Genomic DNA, 18,057 nt, shown 5'->3' with positions numbered 1-18,057 from the left:
CCCCTTGCGTTATTGTAGCATAACTGGAGTTTCTATTCTTTCCATTACAGGACAAAGCCACAAGTCAGTTGAGAAACATTTGGCCCTCAAGTCGTGTCTCATTTCAGAGATTTTTACAGTTCAATTTAACTTTAAACGCTTTAATTCTGCTGATAGATGCCATCAATAACACATTTTGGAACAAAAACTGTGGATCATGTCTTGTGAGTTATTTCTATTGATTGATTTATATCTGCTTAAAAAATCATATCAGATCCAGAAATCGTTTTTTTGAACATAGATGTTTGAGTGATTTTTTTTTAATGGCTTCTTTTATACAAACACATACGTGTTATGAAAGGATACGAGAATGTGGTTGTTAAAAAAATATTATAAACAATAGGTATTTTCTAATATGCATTGGTCAGGCATAGTGTCTGTTTTGTACGCTTTTTGGATTAAGTCTTCATCTGTGATCACTTCTGTTTATCAGAAAAACAGGTAAGTACAAAAAAAAGACCAGAAATGAACATATTTTCAAATGACATGCAACAAAAAAATTCCTTATTCATTTCAACATATTTCAACACATATTCTTTGACAACCTGTAATTAAAAAAAACAAAACAACATTTCCTTCTACAGAATTTGGGTAAATCTGGGGTATAACAAAATTTAATATTTACACACAAAAAAGTGTAACAAATAACAAATTCCAATGTGCTTCAGTTTGAATAAGCCTAGTCAACTGAAAACATGTTGCCAGATGGCTGGTTCATTGTGCTTTTCCCTTGAAAGTGTCATTCTGAGTCCCTCAATGCTTGTTTAATTTTTGAACATGTCGCAGAGCAGCTTCTCCATGGGTGTGCCGCCGATGGTCCTGTGAAAGAAAAGCTGCTCTACTTTCTCCGGGCTCACAAAGTGGAGGGATGGCAACAGGAGTAACAGTCTCCCAAACCTTAAAACACAGAAACAAAGAGGATTTAACTTTATGTTTCTGGCTTTCTAGCTTTTGAATGAAAAAAAAAAATTAAAACATGATCTTCTGATTTGAATCATACCTGGCACTTTGGCTGGGGTACACCGAGTGGATGTGCTGGCCTAGTAACACCTGAGACTGGTCCTGCAGATTCTCCACCTGCTCTGGGTCTTTTAGGCTGCGTGTCTCTGCGAATCAAACAGCACACGTTATTTGCAATGTCAGTTTATTATCAGACAATACATTGTGAAGGAATAACTTCTCACCTGGTTTGAACAGGACAATGGCTTTCAAGCAGGCAAACTCAGTGGGGTCAACTGCAAGGGCCTTAAAGCGGTTAAATATGTCTTCCAGTATGCGATGGTCAGCTGTGGGGAGGCTGATCTTGCCCTGCTGTGTGGGAGAAAGCTCTGGCAGAGACAGGAGAGGACAGCTGTCGAGCGGGAGGGACCACTGGATGGCACACAACAGGAACATCTCGCTCCAAGCTTCTTCAAGGAGAATCACCTGAGGGCGTCATACGCAGAAAACATTTAATCAGCCTCACACGTCATTTAAATTTGTGTAACTATACAGAAACGTTTGTCATTCAGTCTCACCTGGTCTCGGAATGGAAGGTGAGCGAAAACGGGCAGATTTTTGGCCCATTTGACGGACATGAAGAGGAGTCGTGCTGATGTTTCATAGATACTCTCTGAACAGTTGGAGGTGTACGGGGACATTGGGCAGTCAGAGGGAGACCGATCTCTCTGTGAATCGTTTGTTGTCACATCGATATTCTCCTCCACTGTGCATTAGAAAAAGAGAGGCACGCCATGTTGAAAATATTGGGATGTTGAAGTGCATCGTTACAGTTCAGATAATGACAATCCTTCATTGTTTTGTGTGTCCTAATTTAACTTCCATCATTTGATCTTACCATCCTCAGGCTCCAGCTTTGTGCAGGTCTCTGCAGTCAGTAGGCTGACCATGAAGCGATGGTTGTTGTTGGGGTTGCTGCAGTGCTGGACCGTGGAAGAGTTGGTGACAGAGGGAGTGACCACAGGTCTACAGATGACTGACGAGAAGGCGGCAGGGGAGGTTAGCTCTCGTATAGTGGTTAGATGCTGCTTTTTAGTGTCCACACATATCGCGTCTAGACTGACATGTGCTGTGCTTCGAGGCTGTCGCTCATTCTGCACGGCTGCCAAAGATACAGGTGAGTAACAAATTACTAAACAGCAGAGTTTTTCATTTAATCGCACTGTGGCAAAAAATGATGTGCCGAGAAAGAGCTCAGATTTTCCAATCAACCCTCAAGAACATTGTGCTTACAGAATGCAGGTTTCGCCTGTGGTGCTTTAAGTCTACAAGAGTAGTATGGAAGGTAGAACTTTTAATAACCCGACCCCTTTATAACAGTTTGGATTGGGAGGCGCACACCCTCTCTACTTTTAAGTGTTTGGTTAAAAAGTTACTTTTAGGTAAAATTCACAGATAAGGATTTCTCTTGACACCAGTTAAGTCTAATTAACAGAACAATGTTGGGTCACTGTTATTAATAAAAAGCGTTTGTAAGTGTCCTGACATAAAATCTTATTTCAAAAATGGTGCTATATGGATAGAAAACATTTAATTTATTTATTGATAACACATTCTGCCAAATCAAGGTAATGAGCGTTTTCTCACCATCTTTATTCATGCCAGCTTGGAGACATTTCTTTAGTCGACAAGCTTGGCACTGGTTCCGATGAGCCTTGTCTACGGGGCACCCACCAGTCCCAGCCTGACACCTTAAATATTTACACACACAAAAATGATTTCTGAATAAAGACAATCACTCGTTGAAACGAATGTATTATTAACATTTGTTTTCCTGGATTATATATACAAAGTATTCAAAGTAAAAGTAAGCTCTTGCTCACCTGTAGATGAGTCTTCTTCTCACACTACGCTTGAAGAAGCCACTGCAGCCGTTACATGCATAGATGCCATAGTGTTTACCACTGCTTGCATCTGAACACACTTTACAAAGAAGGCCTTGGCCAAGTGCTTTACCCGGTACAGAACATTTATCTGTAGAAAAAGAGATTGCAGAAATAAACTGTATTTTAAGCTCCCTTGAAGATCAATAGAGAATACCTCATTGTGCCACTAGTGTATTCGATTTTTTTGACTGTTTTAGCCCATTTATTTATCGATATTTTATACTACAACAATTGCATATAAAAACATGACTCACCTCCTTCAGTCCCATCTGTGAAGTCATCCGTCCTGTCAGAAGAAAACATGCTCATTTTGGTCCTGTGCTCCTCTATCTTCACGTGTTTTAGTGTCTAAACCTCAAGTTATAAATGTTCCCAGAAGAAGTTCCTCTTCTGTTTCAGATGTTTGTTTTTTTTTGTTTTTTTTATGATAACTTGACTGAGTTTAAAAAAATAAATAAAATTAGGTCACATGGCAATGCCACACAAATATGGAAAAGATAAAAGAATCTGTTGTTCCTTTCACTACAGCTAATAGTCAAGGTGTTCAGCGACCATCAGATAGTTACTCCAGGAATTCTTGCTTCTAATGATCCAGCGCTGTTGTCCTCTGGTTGTCTCTGATGTAATGGTTGGTCAACAGAGTTACTACTGGTCTTCTTCTGTCCCTCTTTGTGCCAGAATGAGGGTGTGAGCCTGAGACGTCTGGGGCTTTCTGAAGGAAGACAAGGAGATTAGCACCAGGCGCTGTGTAAGCAAATGGTGATTTGTTATCCTCTTAATCTTTACCGTCTATAAGGGTAAATCAATCAGTCACACCGCTTACATGCACAACTATATTAAACAAAGGTGAACCCTGAAAGGACAAAGGAAACAATATGTGTTATTTCTTACCCACATACAGATAAATGAACTATTATTAGCTGATTAGGAAATTATTTATATTATTCTGTAAACAATGAAGTCCTGCTAATGCTGGGGAAGGGGCCAGGGCATTATCAGGTAACATTTCTTCTTCTTACCTGCAAATACATGTTTGCTGTACAATATTTGGTATAATTGTCACTTCTTTTTTGTTCAACACAACGTGTACTATAACTTATTCTATATACAGAATATATGTCAGGTTGTAACCTGAAGTTTTCTCAAATGGCACTTAATGAAGAGGACTTAATTCAAGCGCTGTAACCACGGTTACATTTCTTTCTTATAAATAGGCATTTTAAACTCTTAAAGCCCAAGCTTGCCCTTGTTTAAAAAAAAAAGATGTTTTTGGGCTTTTGCCTTTATTAAGATAGGACATTGGATAGGGTAAGACATCAGGAGAGAGAGTGGGGAATGACATATGAGAAAGGAGTTGCAGGTGGGAGCCAAACCTGTGCCGCCCGCCTGGAGGACCACAGCCTACATATAGGGCGCGACCTAACCGCTACTCCATCAGCGCCCCCAAGCACTTGTTTTTTTGTTTATGTAAAGTTATTCTGCAATGCAAAAGTAACTGCTTAAGTGGCATTTTGTAGTGTTGCATATCTTATGTGGGTGTCATATGAGTGTGAAATGAATATACTTATATATCAAAGAGATTTGTGTACAAGCAAAAGGTTGTGATATTGGTCCCACTCTTTTCGTCCTGCAGCTTTCTGTTAAAAAGGCTTTGTGGTTAACAGAGGGGTTACAGATATTCCCTCTGTGACATATTGGTCCTGTCAATGACACTAATGGCCTCAGGAGAATACAGCCACCCCAAATCAGCAAAGTAGCTTAACCTTTCATGAAAAGTGCTCTTCTTATTGGAGGGGGCCCACAAAGGGGGGCGATGAGAAGAAAAACAATTAGTGCAGAGATTGAAAAAGCAACAAGTTGACCCTTAATTCCACTCTTGTGCCATATGGTGCCTGCTCTCTGTCTACTTAATTAGTCACACTGCAATTAACTATTATCGAAGTTCACAGGTCACTCTTTTTTTCCTCTTCTTCTCACTTCTAAGCATTATTACATCACGGATTTCCACACAGAAGTATCAGATATAATAATGTGTGCACGTATTGTCATGTCCATAATGATGATTGTAGTCATTTTTGAAAATAGCTCGCACCATCTAATCATCTGTATGATCAGATCAAGAGTAGCAAAGACACTAGATATGCTGCTGTGTCTGTCCCAGGATTGAACTCGATCATGTCTGTAATCCGTATTAAGTCACTCTTGATTTTAGGGATACAACATGGTATTGAAAACAGTGCTCTTTCTGTTTGACTAAACTGGTGTATAAAAGGATTAAAGTCTAGGGGAATTCCTCTTGTGCCCACTGAGTCATTTGAACCCAAACTGCAGTTTAAAATTTGCTTTCATCTTGACACAGTGACAAAACCATTTGGAAGTCGGGTCCAAAAGGCTTGAGCAGCTGAACTGACATAGTGGCATTGGTATCATCCCAGTGTGCAGAAAACAGGCCTTTTATTTTGCACCTTCATAATAAACGAATGGCTTTGGCAGCAGATGAAAATGTACAGCTAATCAAAAACATATAAACGTACAGTTAAAACCATGCTTATAGATAAAACAACAACTTTGTAACGATCCAATCCAATCTTCCCATTACTCTTTTAAGTTTTCTTATTCAAATTAAGGCCACCTTTGTTGTATAACATTATAACTCATGCGAGGAACTTTTTGTTTGTGTTGATTTTGACGACCCCTGTAGGCAAAGTGGACTTGCCCGATCTTTGTCCTGTACACGTGTAAGTCGTTTTCTTTCAAATAAAATCTCATGCTTATTTTTTTCAGCATTAAAATGTTTCACTCACTGAGAATCGTTGCTGTGGTAAATGTGGAAATATGTTGTTTTTTTTGGCAGTGACAACTTTGCCTGAAACCTAAACCCTAAGGCAGTGTTTACAGGCACTACAATTTATTGTGAAATCAATCCACTCACTGATGGTCTTGATTGCTTTTGTTAGGTTATAAAGTGACATCAATACTATCATCAGTCTGTTTCATAACCATTTAAAAAGTCTTTGTAGGAGCTTTAATTATTTTTACACTCCTCATTGTAGTTGTCGCTTTTGTTTAGCAAAAGTGTCATTTCATTCTTCATACACTTTTATGTACATACATGAAAGTGTATGAAGAATGAAATGCACACATATTTAGACAACATTGTACATAAAGTACTGTGTTCAGTCAGACTGAGTGAAGCAAACTGTGGCTATACCATTGAATAACTTTAAACTATACTACAAGCAAAACATCTTCTAAACATGCTGTATGTGCGAGCCTAAAAATACATACATCTGACCTAAGCAGCACTGAGATATCTGGAGTCTCATATCAGATTACACAACAGGTGTCACTCACATGTCAGGGTGAGCTGATTAACTCCAAACCGTTAGACATGAAGTGAACATGCATATCAAATCATCTTTGAGGACTAATCTCAGACTGTTTCCCTTTTTAAACTTTGTGAAATTCTTGTCCAAAGATGATACCCTTATAGTGATATTAATATGCTAATAAAGGGCTTCACACGAGCAAAACATTATGTTGTTCATCGTAGTCATTCTGCCATTTTGTGGGATTCAGGCTTCATAAGTTGTTGTGAGAATAAGATGTGATTTTGCTGCCATCGGCAAAGGGCTGCTTTGAGGTTTTGCCTGGCAGGGATAACTGTCATGTTTCTTCACCCCTCAGCCCTGTGATTGTTGCACAGACGCAGAGAATCTTTAGCAGCCCCATGCTATGAGCCAGCTAGATGATTATATATTTAGCGGAGACATTTATGATGACAGAGCCTTACAGGTGATTGAACACACGTCAAGGGGAAAACCCTTGCTCAGATGGTTGTCAGATCAGACAGATCAGCTGCATGGTTATTAGCTTAAGAGTGCTGTTAATTCAAGTACATTTCACCGAAGGAAGTTACAGGGAATCAAACATGGAAAGCACATTCAACACATCACACACACATTTGATAAACAAAATTGTGTTATCCTTCAGAGGATACCCTTGAATGGAAGTTGGCAAATCTTTATATCAGCCTAAGCAGCTTTTTGATATAAGCTTCTTCTATTGTCAAAGACTGAGATTAACTCTTAAAATTGTTGGCAACCTTTTTATTCAGAAGGAATGGGTGCCTTAATTTCACATCAAATATGACATTACTGAGGATGGTAGCCTATTTGTTTCTTATTTGAATACAAAACTCTAAGAAAATCTTTTAATTGATTGTGATAAAAAAAAAAATAAACGTCTTGGTAATTAGTTTCATTATCAAAAAAATAAAAACATGGGCAAACTTACACCTAAAAAGCGACCTGTATTTTTTTTTTACAAACCTAAAATATAAAGAAGACAAATCCAAAGATTAAAGACAATATCATTTCCCAGCTAGGTAATCTTTTTCACTTGCCCTGTAGCAAAAACATGCTATTACACGGCACTCAGCATGTCCATCTGATTTCAAGTGGCAGCAGAAAATGGATAATCAAGCTTCATAAGCTTTGTTAGGTTCAGTTCAGCATTTCCTATGCACCCCCACCCCGACTCCCCAAGTCAGATGAAGTAGAAGGATTGAGGTGTCAGCATGGCTACCAGGGATTGCCCCGCCTTGCCATCTGCTGCCACTGTAATCCACACAATGAGAAAAGTCAGTCCATATCAAAGTCATGTCTGCTCGATTCAACAGGTACATGAACATCAAGGAGACTCCTGTTAAATCCATGTAAGTGCTGACAAAGGAGCCAGAAAAAGGGATTCTTTATTTATGTTTACATCTGGTTGTTTTCTAATTTAAAGCTCCTTCTCTTTAGAATGATAAAAATAGTTTATATTTTTTTTACAGGATATCTAAATGTAAATCAGCACTATTATTACATTGTTGAAATTTGAAATGATTACACTTCTTAATATGAATGATTTTGTCATAACCATTGTTCATCAACCTTTTTGTGTTAGATGATATTCTGACTAAATAGTTAAACATGACCAACAAGCACTAACACTTTTTAAAAAAATGATATAACATATTTATTACAAACCAAATTAAATCTAGGCGAAAAACGATTTAAGATTAGAACAGAAGGACAGAATCAGTTTACCCCTCTGTTTGCTGTGACGTTTTCCCCTGAAAGCTTCATGTAATCACTCAAAAATGAGGAAGAAATAAAAACAAAAAACTTTTCAAGCCATCCTTATTGCAGGGTAATGTGGTGAAATCAGTGATTTCAGCACCATCACAGCATTGCTAATCCCCGGTTGGCCATGGAGGGGGACAAATGCCTTTTACTATTAAATACAGGTCTGGACAGACACATTCTAGTAGCTAACCTGAACTGACTCAGGCCTCTGCTGATGAGATTCTCTGTTTAAGTGGAACTATTATGGGTTTACACATTACAGAATATGTACAGTCAAAAGAGCTGCTGGGTCTTGCTGTTAATTCAGACCTCATCTGGTTTACTTTTAGGCGGCATATAAGACCTTAAACATGATGAGGGCTCTGCTGACCATGACAAAAACAGGGCCTTACAAGTCAATGCTTTGCATTTTAAATAGTTAATACAGATTGTGTACTTCTACTTCTTAATCATACATATAACTCAATGGGTTATTGAAACTGGTGTTAAGGTGAGCCAATCCTCAAAGTGGTTTAAAATGTGTTAGCGTGTGAGATAAGAGACGGATCACTCCTTCAGGATATGATGTTTACTTTAATCGACTTCTTCAGAATTGAACTGTTCTGTTGACAGACAGCATGCGTAATCCCGTCATGTGAAATGACAACCTATCATTTTGATTTGAGGCAGAGATTTATTTCACTGCAACAGCAATTAAGAAAAATATAAAAACAAAACAGAAACACAGAAGCACAGAAGCACTCTGGCAGACTTTCTATGTAAATTCAAAAATCTTACGTTGATGTTTTGCTGTCCTCTTGCATGAAGTAATTTAAAATTGAATTACATTTATTTTCACTTCCTCAAAGGAGTTTTGTTAACCTTTCGATATTGTCAGTGAGCATATACAAAATGTAAAAGTAAAGCATTTTAGTTCTAAAAAAAGATGGAGAAAATATAAGTGATAGATGAGTTTAAGGAGCCTAGCTGCAGACACAAATGGCAGACGGGTCACAAAAGACATTTCAACACCTGACAGAAAATCTCACATTCTCAGCTGACAGAACTACTTTTCTTTTTGAGGATTTCTTTACCTGTACGCTGTGGTTAAGGTCAGTCAACTCTCTAACAAACCTAAAATGATGAAATCAAACTAAAAAAGTTTCCAATTAGTACAATTGAATAGTCATTTTTAATGAAATGTAATATATAAGAGAGTGAATCAACTAGTATCTGACCCTAAATAAGATCAGAATTTGCTGGCTTGTTTGTTTTCCCCAAACTGTTCTGGAAATGTTGATTTTAATTAAATTATAAGTGGAATGAAAGAATTGTGGTCTGTATTTCCTGTCAAATTCCCCTGCTTCTTTGGGGTTGGAGCGCCACCTTCCCTTATGAGAAAGATGATTGTACAAATCAAAAAGGGTTTGGGTTTGAGATCATGTGTTTTCCTGACAACTGCCCAACCCTCTTGCACATGCTTGTGCTGAGGTCCACCAACTGTCTTCAACCATGCTCCTCTCCCTTAGTCCCTGAGAAAGCATTTCAGTATGTGCATACCTAACTTTAGACTGGAAAAACAAAATATGTATCACTGATTTCATATCACCTTAAAGGCACCACACAAGATTGTTTTGTTGCTGTTTTTTTTTCCTTCCCAAAATCAGCTTCAAATCAAACTGTGAACTTAAGAAGTTCAAACTCTTTCCAGAAAAGATCTTGCAATGGAACAGTAGTCCATCCAGTTCTTCAATTCTTCAAATGCCTTGGTACTCATGTTTGCAGTGTCCAACATACAGAGGCTCTGCTTGGATGCCGCGCCTTAAGGAGACAGTAGAGCAAAACCACAAGTATGTTTCAGAACTGACATTATGAGAAACCTCTTTAGAGGTATGTCAGCGATAATTATATAAAAAGCGCTGGTAAAAAAAATAAAAGTACCTCAAGAGCTTGCAGCGAAACTCCTGCAATCGTGGAAAAGCCTTGTCCACATTGGAGGTCTGCTGCTCATCACTCCACAGTCTCTCTGCTGCAGCACTTGCTCTTGGCCTGTGAGTTTGGTTGCAGCCACGGTTAAATGTGATATCTTGTTATTGTTGCTGAACTATATCAGTTAAAGTAGTTTGTGATTTCAGGTGTATATTTCATTTCGTACCAAAGACGTGGCATGAGATTGGTCGCATCGACATATTCTCCCCACATGCAGACCTCACCCCCTATCACCAGCTTCTTCTGTTCCTCAGTACCTGTGATGAGACATTAAAAACCTTTGAATTGAAAACTGCACAGGTTTCAGACCGGCGGGTTGTGAGTTTACTGCTTATGAGAATCTTTAAATCAAAATTCAGCACACAACTTCAAGTCAAAATTCAAGAAGAAGGGGTGTAGAAAACTGCCCATTTTGCTTGACAGCTTTCATCACCAGCACAAACGTTACTTATAATAGGATGTGAATTTACTTGGCCATGCACACACCAGAAAAGTTCTGTGGCTGCACAGTATAGTAGTTGCGCCAGTCCTGGCCATAGGAAATGTGGTTGATGTACCATGGGGCCGCCAGCAGGACCCTCATGCCAGCTTTGGTGATCCTGCTGAGCTCTTCCTTAATTTTAGCTGGTACACCCTTCCAGATATGCAGCACTGTGTCCTTAGGAATCTGCGCAGAGTGACAAACAACATGCTGTCTTGCCCTTCTGTGATACACTGCTTAAGACCAAGCTGCTCTCTTTTTCTCTCGTACTGATTAATTTATTCAAAACTATGTTTGTTTTATGTTTCAGAAAATGGACTTGCGAAAAATCCTTAATCCACATTTGACAGCACGGGCAGTTTTCCTGAATAGAAAAATAAGAAACATTTATAGTGGTTGTGAGGTTTTGAAATTATTTGCATAATATTAATAATATATTTATTTACATTTCCACCAACAACTACTTCTGAGTGTCTTTTCAGAAACACTTGAACATCCTGTCATGGCAGCGAAAATGCAAGGAATATATTTTTTTCTACCTTGCTTGTCTGATTGCTTCAACCATTGACATTTCAGGTTATGGGCATGCATGTTTTTTAAGTGAGAGCAAAATCTGTTCACTGCAGAGTCAGGTACAATATAATGTACATTATACCATTATATATTTAAAAAAAAAAAAAAAAAAAAAAAAAAGGCTTTTTTTTTTTTTTTTTTGGAGTTTAGCAACTCATCATGGCTCAATAATAGAATATCTAATGAACCGCCTGAATCTAAAAGAACTACAGTCAGGTTTGGTTAGTTTGCTTTCTCTCTTCTTTGTCTGCCTATACTTTCATTACATGACGCGAGAAGCTTTGTTTCCACTGTTTTTATGTTTATACTTTATGTTCAGGGACCGAGTGTGCATGTAAGCCATCGGGCTGTGGTCATCCATATGGAATTGAAAATTCTCTTTAACAATAAACATGAAAATCAGTCTCTAATGCCACCTAGTGGCATGGCCACAAATATAAAATTGTAAACATTTTACAGGAAACTAAGCTGTTCAACAATCAAAATGAAAACCCACAGCAGTTTGCACAACTTCAATCAATCACTGCACACGTTACTTTCTAACCCTTGAAGGCGAGGGGCCACACAGTGTAGTAGCGGGCCCAGTTATGTGAGGGGCCTGGCTGGTCCAGATACCACGGAGAGGCCAGAATCACTTTGAGCCCTGCTTTAGCAACCCTGCGCACTTCACACAGGTAACAGCCCTCTTTCCATACCTCCACCACTGACAGAGAGCTGCGCTGCAACACAAAGCTAAACACTATCAGATTTGATTCCCTGTTTATGTGATACATTAGTTTGTCTTTGTTAGACAATATATTTTTTAATTAATTAAATCAATATTTATTTTCACAGTAAAAAAATATATTTACACAAATAAAAAAATAGTACTATTCAGTGCAAGAAGAGTCAGAAGATTTGAAAAGCTTATTTGAAGCCTCCACCTAAATAATGTTCAAATATCACCAAATTTAGATCTTGTTAAAATCACTGGTCAGTTAGCAAAACCCTGTACTGGATAATATAACGTATCATTAGAAATAATATAAAGAGTATTTAGATGGTAATCATCTAATAATGAAATGTGACAATTAGTGGAATTTTTAATAGATTTTTTCATCTAAGAATGTGAGCCTGTATGAACATCATCGACACAAGAATGTGGTTTTTCATATCATAAAGCTAATACTTGTTGGATGTACTTACCCGCTCATGGTAGTCAAACACATCCTGCCACACTATAGAAGTCTTGTTGAGAGCTGAAGTGATATTCATAATGCTGGAAATGTTGAAGAAATGAATGACATTTGTAGCATTATTGAATTATTTAGAGTGTTTTTAACACTGATTGTTCCCTTTTACAACCTACTTCTCCATGTAGAATGCTTCAAGTTTGGTGAAGTCTCCTCCAAAGCCCATCGCCTGCATGAATGCACGAACATCAGGGTTGGATCTCCTATGAAATCAAGCAGTACGAGCCGTTTGTATGCATGTCATTTTGCTAATTATTTCAGAACATTTGTTTGCAGATGCTCGAAAGTACTTAGTTACAACTACTCAAAAGTTGCCTAATTTACCTTTCATCATAAAGAATTACCTTTGTATTCCTTTTATTTTTCTCAAAAAAACATTTGTTTTATTTCTAATTAAATATTCACAAAGGGGGTGTCAGTTTAGCTCAGTTAGCAGAGCAGGCGCCCCATGTACTGTACAGAGGCTACAGTTCATAACACACTGGACACAGGTCTAATCCCCAGTCCTGTTTGGTGCACGTCACCCCTACCCCCCTGTCTCTCTCCACATTGTCTGTCTTTCTATGCCTGTTATATAAATCTTTTTTTTAAAAAGGCACAAAAGAATGATGTGCTTCACACTTCATACAGTGGTCAAGAAAGTAGGATTGGACATTGCATACATATGAAAAGAACCATTTTGACATTCCTTGCACTTTTTTGATGCAAAAATGTAAATACAAACAAATAATAGCACTCAAAACCGGCAAATCCGAGTCTTAATCACTAAATCGAACAGACACTTCAATGCTCTGTCACATTTCAACTTACCAGCAGGTAAAGTCCACCTCATCCCCTCCTAAGTGAATATAGGAATCAGGAAATACTGACGACACTTCCTTAAACAGTGTGGCCATGAACGTGTAGGTGGAGGGTAACGCAGGATTTATGGGACCAAAAGTTCCAGAAGGGATACCCCCGTTGTAGCAGGGAGTCAGTAGGTCAGACTGTCCTGAGGAAAAAAAACATTCATCAATCAGTTTTAAGATCAGAATTTTGCTTGAATACATTTCTTGCATTTTATTTGCACTGCTAGAAATGTTCCTGTGGCTTCAGGCTCGGTCATAAAAGAGGGATCTGACAATTTCAAGATCCACAACTAGAAAAGACAAGTGTTAGTAAACATCTGGAGCAACATACATTGTTCGAGCATTTAACTACATCCAAGCTAGCACTATGTTAGTAAGGAATTACATCTTTTGTTTGTAAAACTTTTATAATTAGATTTCAGCAACTGCCCTGCTAATGGTAAGTTTATCTAGTACTGTAAGTGGCTGAATGCAACTGTTAGTTGATTCTGGACATTGCTACCGGGTTATCAAATGTGTTGGATTACCTTTAAACATGGCCCGATTTGCCCTAGCTATATCCGATTCCGTACATTGTATTTTCAGTTGCTCATCAGTCTAATTGTTGTAAAATTGCTGTTGATTAGTCAGACACACAACATTTCTATAACTTTCATCCTGCAGCGGAGCAGAATGTCAGCATTTGAGCTTCCAACCATCAACATAATGTCAGAGGAAAATGAATACTGTGTAAATACCATTGCATTATGGTCAATTGTCTGATGAGTGGAAGGAATTTGTTGCCAAGGACATGACCTTGATAATCCTCTAAATAAGATGTGATTCATGCAAAAGATACACTGGTTTGCTGCCTTTTTTAGTCTCTGCATTCAAGACTGGTTTAAAGAATTTCTCTTGCATCAATCGACTAAAAACTAAATACTTACGCAAATGTGTCTCATTGCGTTTATGAATTATACCTTTTCCCCAAGATTTAGTGTGGCCGGGTGAATCAAACTCAGGAAGGATCCTTATCCCCCGCAGCCTGCCATGTGAGATCACCCTCCTCACATCTGACTGTGTGTAGATGTGAGTCATCGGATGGAAAGCCCCCTGAATCAGAGCCAGAAGTCTTTGTTCAAGGTTAATGGATTGGTTCAGCACTTACATTACTAAAACATAGTAGGTCTCGTAAAAAGTCTACAAAGAATAAAATACACAAGTTTTTATCTCCGAAAACAAAGACACATTTTTTATCTCCTAAAACAAAGACACATTTTTTATCTCCTAAAACAAAGACACATTTTTTATCTCCTAAAACAAAGACACATTTTTTGGCAGGATAATTAAAGTGAATGTGCAGAATCATTGTGCACATGACTTGAGATGGTTTATACTCCCTGGATGTTAAACAACCGTCTTAAACTACATGACATACCTTAGCGGAAAGGTCTGGAAAGGTGCGGCTCTGGTAAGGGAAGGAGGGGTCATCAACAATGTGCCAATGAAACACATTGAACTTACTGTAGGCCATCGCATCCTAGCACGAAAAAAAAATGTCTTAATACAGACAATCATGACAAGTGTGATTGATGAAACTGAAGGCTGAGGATCAGATCATGTCATCAGATTATTACCAGAGTTTTTAAAATGGTCTGCACTGGTAAATAGTGCCGGGACGTGTCCAACAAAATAGCCCTGAACTGAAAGCGGGGAAAGTCTTCAATCTCAGTTTTGTTCACAAAATACTGAAAAAAAAAAAAAGACAAAGCCAGAATAGAGTATATAAATTAATTCATCCTCCATATTTATCAAGTTCTATAATAAAATGAGATTGTGATCTCAAAAGGTAATGACTTCAGATGCCACATGATATTTAGCGTTTGAAAAAATCTGACTTACTGAGCCAAAGTCATCCTGATACACCAACTGACTGAATGATTCCAGACCTGTGCTTGATCAGAAGATAAATAGTTACACTCAGCACTGATTAAAGTGAGAATTTTAAGGCAGTTTTTAAATTTTTATGCATCATGACGAATCCCAGGCTTTGATGGAGACGTGTTACTCCCTTGTTAACTTACGCTGTTTTCAAAGGAGCTACTGTATTTCTCGTGATTTTCTTTACATAAGTCATCCTTTGTTCATGCATGCTTTTTAAAAAAAAATGGATCACCTCTTAAAGCACCCCACACGGTTTGTGCATTCAGAGATGCACGTCCTGCAGAGACAGTCAGATTGTCTGTAACACAAATAAGAGCAGGTCAGGTAATACATTAAACCCAGCCAGTTTGGACAGTTGTATAGTCAATGCCATACCTGTGGTACTCCTTCACAGATAAAGGCTACTTACATTTTTCAGAAGAGTCCTCACTTGGATAACCGTCACAATCATCACGGTCAACACTGATCTCAACGCTAAATGGTTTATCCACACTGAATCGAAGCGCACCATAACCTGTTGGTCATAAAAGGGAAATTATAATAGTAATTTGCTTTTTGGTTAAGTTTTGCAAAAGTAAAAAGCTTTGTCTGTACACTACACTTCAATCAGTGTAACGTTAAAATCTATTTTCCATTATTCTAACACCTCTGTTATTAAATATATATATATATATATATATCAATGTGCTACTCTGGCCCACTGACATTGTTTAAAGCAGGTCTAGGCCTACACTGCCTGAGTGATGAACTGCTGTATCTACAAAGCCCATTGATCTGCTTTAAAAGCCATCATGACAAACAAAACATTCAAAACTGAACTGGTGAGCACTGCTCTGTCTTCTATCCATTCAGCCTTGGTTTTGTGAATTTGTGCGTTTACGTTGAATGCTGCTAAGTTCTTTACAATATGGAATAAAGGCTAAATTCTGGTCTTAAAAATACCTTTATGAGTCTATTTCTTTCTTTTTTTTTTATCATGATCTTATTAGGCTACTTAAGCGAAGTGTAAAATCTTACTTTCATTTTAGCCATCATCTAAAAACCTACCGGAAGTTAAGTCCAGAAAAATAAGAGAAAAATATCTCTTGAATGCAGAATCCAGAACGGTACAACCTGGCTGTGCGGCAGATTGCATTCCGTATCCAAAGTAGAAAGTCTGTGGGTTAAGTCGGTATTGCTCCGATGAGGAGATGAAAGTCTGGGGTAATGGCCATACTGCCTCCACTGTGTTTAAGCCCACCTGCAGAATGGATAATAAAAGAAAATAAAAATTCGGATGAGTTTGTAGTCCCTTATGCATGGCTGCGTAGTCCTGCGATGGCAGGTAGTACAGCAAATACTGTGGTGTCAACCATCCAGCAAGTCATGTGCTCAGGACGATGCGGTCACGTGACTAGGGCCAAAAGGTGCGCCTTTTTTTTTATTGTAATACATTTCCTCTAGTCTAGTCTATTAAAATGCGATTTGAGTTCCTCACACATTTTGCAGGTTGCATAAAGGTCTGTTTGAAATTAAGTATTCATGATGAACAAGTGGCTAGATAGCCTCAGCTTCACAGATCGTGTCTGTGTCTTCTAATGAATAAGGGTTGGGTAAAGTTAAAACACCAGTAAAACATTAAAGTTGCTGATCAAATCGCATATAGTTTATTTATCCTAGAGGATTTTTTTTTTTCTTCTTCTTACCGTCACCCATACCAACAGTATATGAAGGGGAAATGTTTTATGGTTTTGTCACGTTGCTGACTACCAGTGACCGCCAGAGTGAAAATAAACACGTGGTTTATTTTTATTTTTTTCATTTCTGTTTTGTTTTGAAACAATTTGAATGTGAGAAAAATAGTTTCGAGTACATTTAGCTGCTGTGGATTGCAATGCTTTCTGCCCTACAAAGGCAAAAGAGTGTAGAACTAAGAAAAATGACTTTAAAGTCTTTTTGTTGTGCAGCCAAATGAGTTGCATGCAGAATATTGGAAATGTGGCAATTCGTTGTCTTTTTAATGAGGTTATTAATGTTCATATAAATCTTTAGCTCAAACATGACTCTTGACCCTTATTTGGGAAGTTAAGGTACTCTGCCTTTTTCATTGCCTGTACAATAATAACGGGGTCATGCCAAGGCAAAAGGCATTAACTTCCATTTGTTACTGTATTTCACTTTGTTGCATTGTTAAAATAACACAACCAAACACTGTTTCTTTGCTACACTTTAGTCAAGCTACTGTGTGTGTCAAAGAGTGCTTGATGACAGATATTAAAACAAAGACATAACACCTTAACTCCACTGCAGTGAAACAGTAACTTCACTTTGATCTGCACGTAAAACAAAGGTAGAAGACCTTAACTCAGTTTGAGCTTTCCTGAATGCTGCAGTACAAAGACAAAGACCCTGATGAGTGAAGTTACTGCACTCTGCCTTGGTTTCTCCAGGGCTTTCACAGGGAGCAACCCGGATGGCGTCTGGACACGGCCATCTTCTAGAAAATCAAGTCTCCTGAGAGACTATCAAAAATTAAAGTTACTGACTATATTTCAAGTCATCTAGGCGGGAATTGGCTTTAATTTTTCAACCAGCAATAATCACGTCTCAGTTGAACTTCATGGACTATGATAATGCCTCTGCACAAGAAACTTTTGGAAGTTAAGGCAAATACAACCTACTATTTTCTAAAAAAAAACAACAACAACACATTTGACTCAAGATATCTGTCCACATAATAAAACACATCTGTAATGTTCCAAAAATGAGAAAAACTAATAAAAAAAAAATAATAAAGTTACTGACTATATTTCAAGTCATCTAGGCGGGAATTGGGTTAAGTTTTCAACTAGCAATAATCACATCTCAGTAGAACTTCATGGACTATGATAATGCCTCAGCACAATAAACTTTTGGAAGTTAAGGCAAATACAACCTACATTTGACTCAAGATATCTGTCCACATAATAAAGCACATCTGTAATGTTCCAAAAATGA

At 37.9% G+C, this 18,057-nt stretch overlaps 2 protein-coding genes and 2 non-coding genes across 6 annotated transcripts; all 4 read right to left on the bottom strand.

The window, feature by feature from the left end:
- Window positions 1–100: 100 nt before the first annotated feature.
- Window positions 101–8,469, bottom strand: LOC109982252 (photoreceptor-specific nuclear receptor-like). Of its 2 annotated transcripts, none has more exons than XM_065957192.1 (8): window positions 3,179–8,469; window positions 2,862–3,012; window positions 2,626–2,729; window positions 1,877–2,140; window positions 1,557–1,744; window positions 1,224–1,464; window positions 1,040–1,145; window positions 101–936 (listed from the first exon to the last, which is right to left on the bottom strand). In XM_065957192.1, exons 1-8 carry the CDS (start codon window positions 3,231–3,233, stop codon window positions 804–806), a joined length of 1,242 nt encoding a protein of 413 aa, XP_065813264.1. In that variant the 5' UTR covers window positions 3,234–8,469; the 3' UTR covers window positions 101–803. The 2 variants fall into 2 exon arrangements, with proteins under 2 accessions (XP_065813264.1, XP_065813265.1); XM_065957193.1 differs by having other exon boundaries at window positions 1,877–2,014.
- A 140-nt stretch (window positions 8,470–8,609) lies between these two features.
- Window positions 8,610–16,449, bottom strand: hexa (hexosaminidase A (alpha polypeptide)). Of its 2 annotated transcripts, none has more exons than XM_065957191.1 (14): window positions 16,129–16,449; window positions 15,491–15,595; window positions 15,314–15,379; window positions 15,040–15,086; window positions 14,775–14,885; window positions 14,576–14,677; window positions 14,118–14,250; window positions 13,121–13,301; window positions 12,427–12,513; window positions 12,264–12,336; window positions 11,623–11,797; window positions 10,191–10,281; window positions 9,977–10,084; window positions 8,610–9,856 (listed from the first exon to the last, which is right to left on the bottom strand). In XM_065957191.1, the coding sequence occupies exons 1-14, from the start codon at window positions 16,379–16,381 to the stop codon at window positions 9,793–9,795; spliced, it is 1,596 nt and encodes a 531-aa protein (XP_065813263.1). In that variant the 5' UTR covers window positions 16,382–16,449; the 3' UTR covers window positions 8,610–9,792. The 2 variants fall into 2 exon arrangements, with proteins under 2 accessions (XP_065813263.1, XP_020487042.2); XM_020631386.3 differs by lacking the exon at window positions 11,623–11,797 and adding an exon at window positions 10,511–10,691 and having other exon boundaries at window positions 16,129–16,447.
- A 1,121-nt stretch (window positions 16,450–17,570) lies between these two features.
- LOC114920194 (U4 spliceosomal RNA) lies at window positions 17,571–17,711 on the bottom strand. The gene has a single exon (XR_003808502.2). It is a non-coding gene; the product is annotated as a U4 spliceosomal RNA (small nuclear RNA).
- A 124-nt stretch (window positions 17,712–17,835) lies between these two features.
- Window positions 17,836–17,969, bottom strand: LOC114920199 (U4 spliceosomal RNA). The gene has a single exon (XR_003808507.2). It is a non-coding gene; the product is annotated as a U4 spliceosomal RNA (small nuclear RNA).
- Between the last annotated feature and the right edge of the window lie 88 nt (window positions 17,970–18,057).

This window comes from Labrus bergylta, chromosome 7, assembly GCF_963930695.1.
Source record: "Labrus bergylta chromosome 7, fLabBer1.1, whole genome shotgun sequence".
NCBI lineage: Eukaryota > Metazoa > Chordata > Actinopteri > Labriformes > Labridae > Labrus > Labrus bergylta.
Note: the sequence above shows the minus strand (reverse complement) of the source record. Positions and strands in the feature narration are given on the sequence as shown.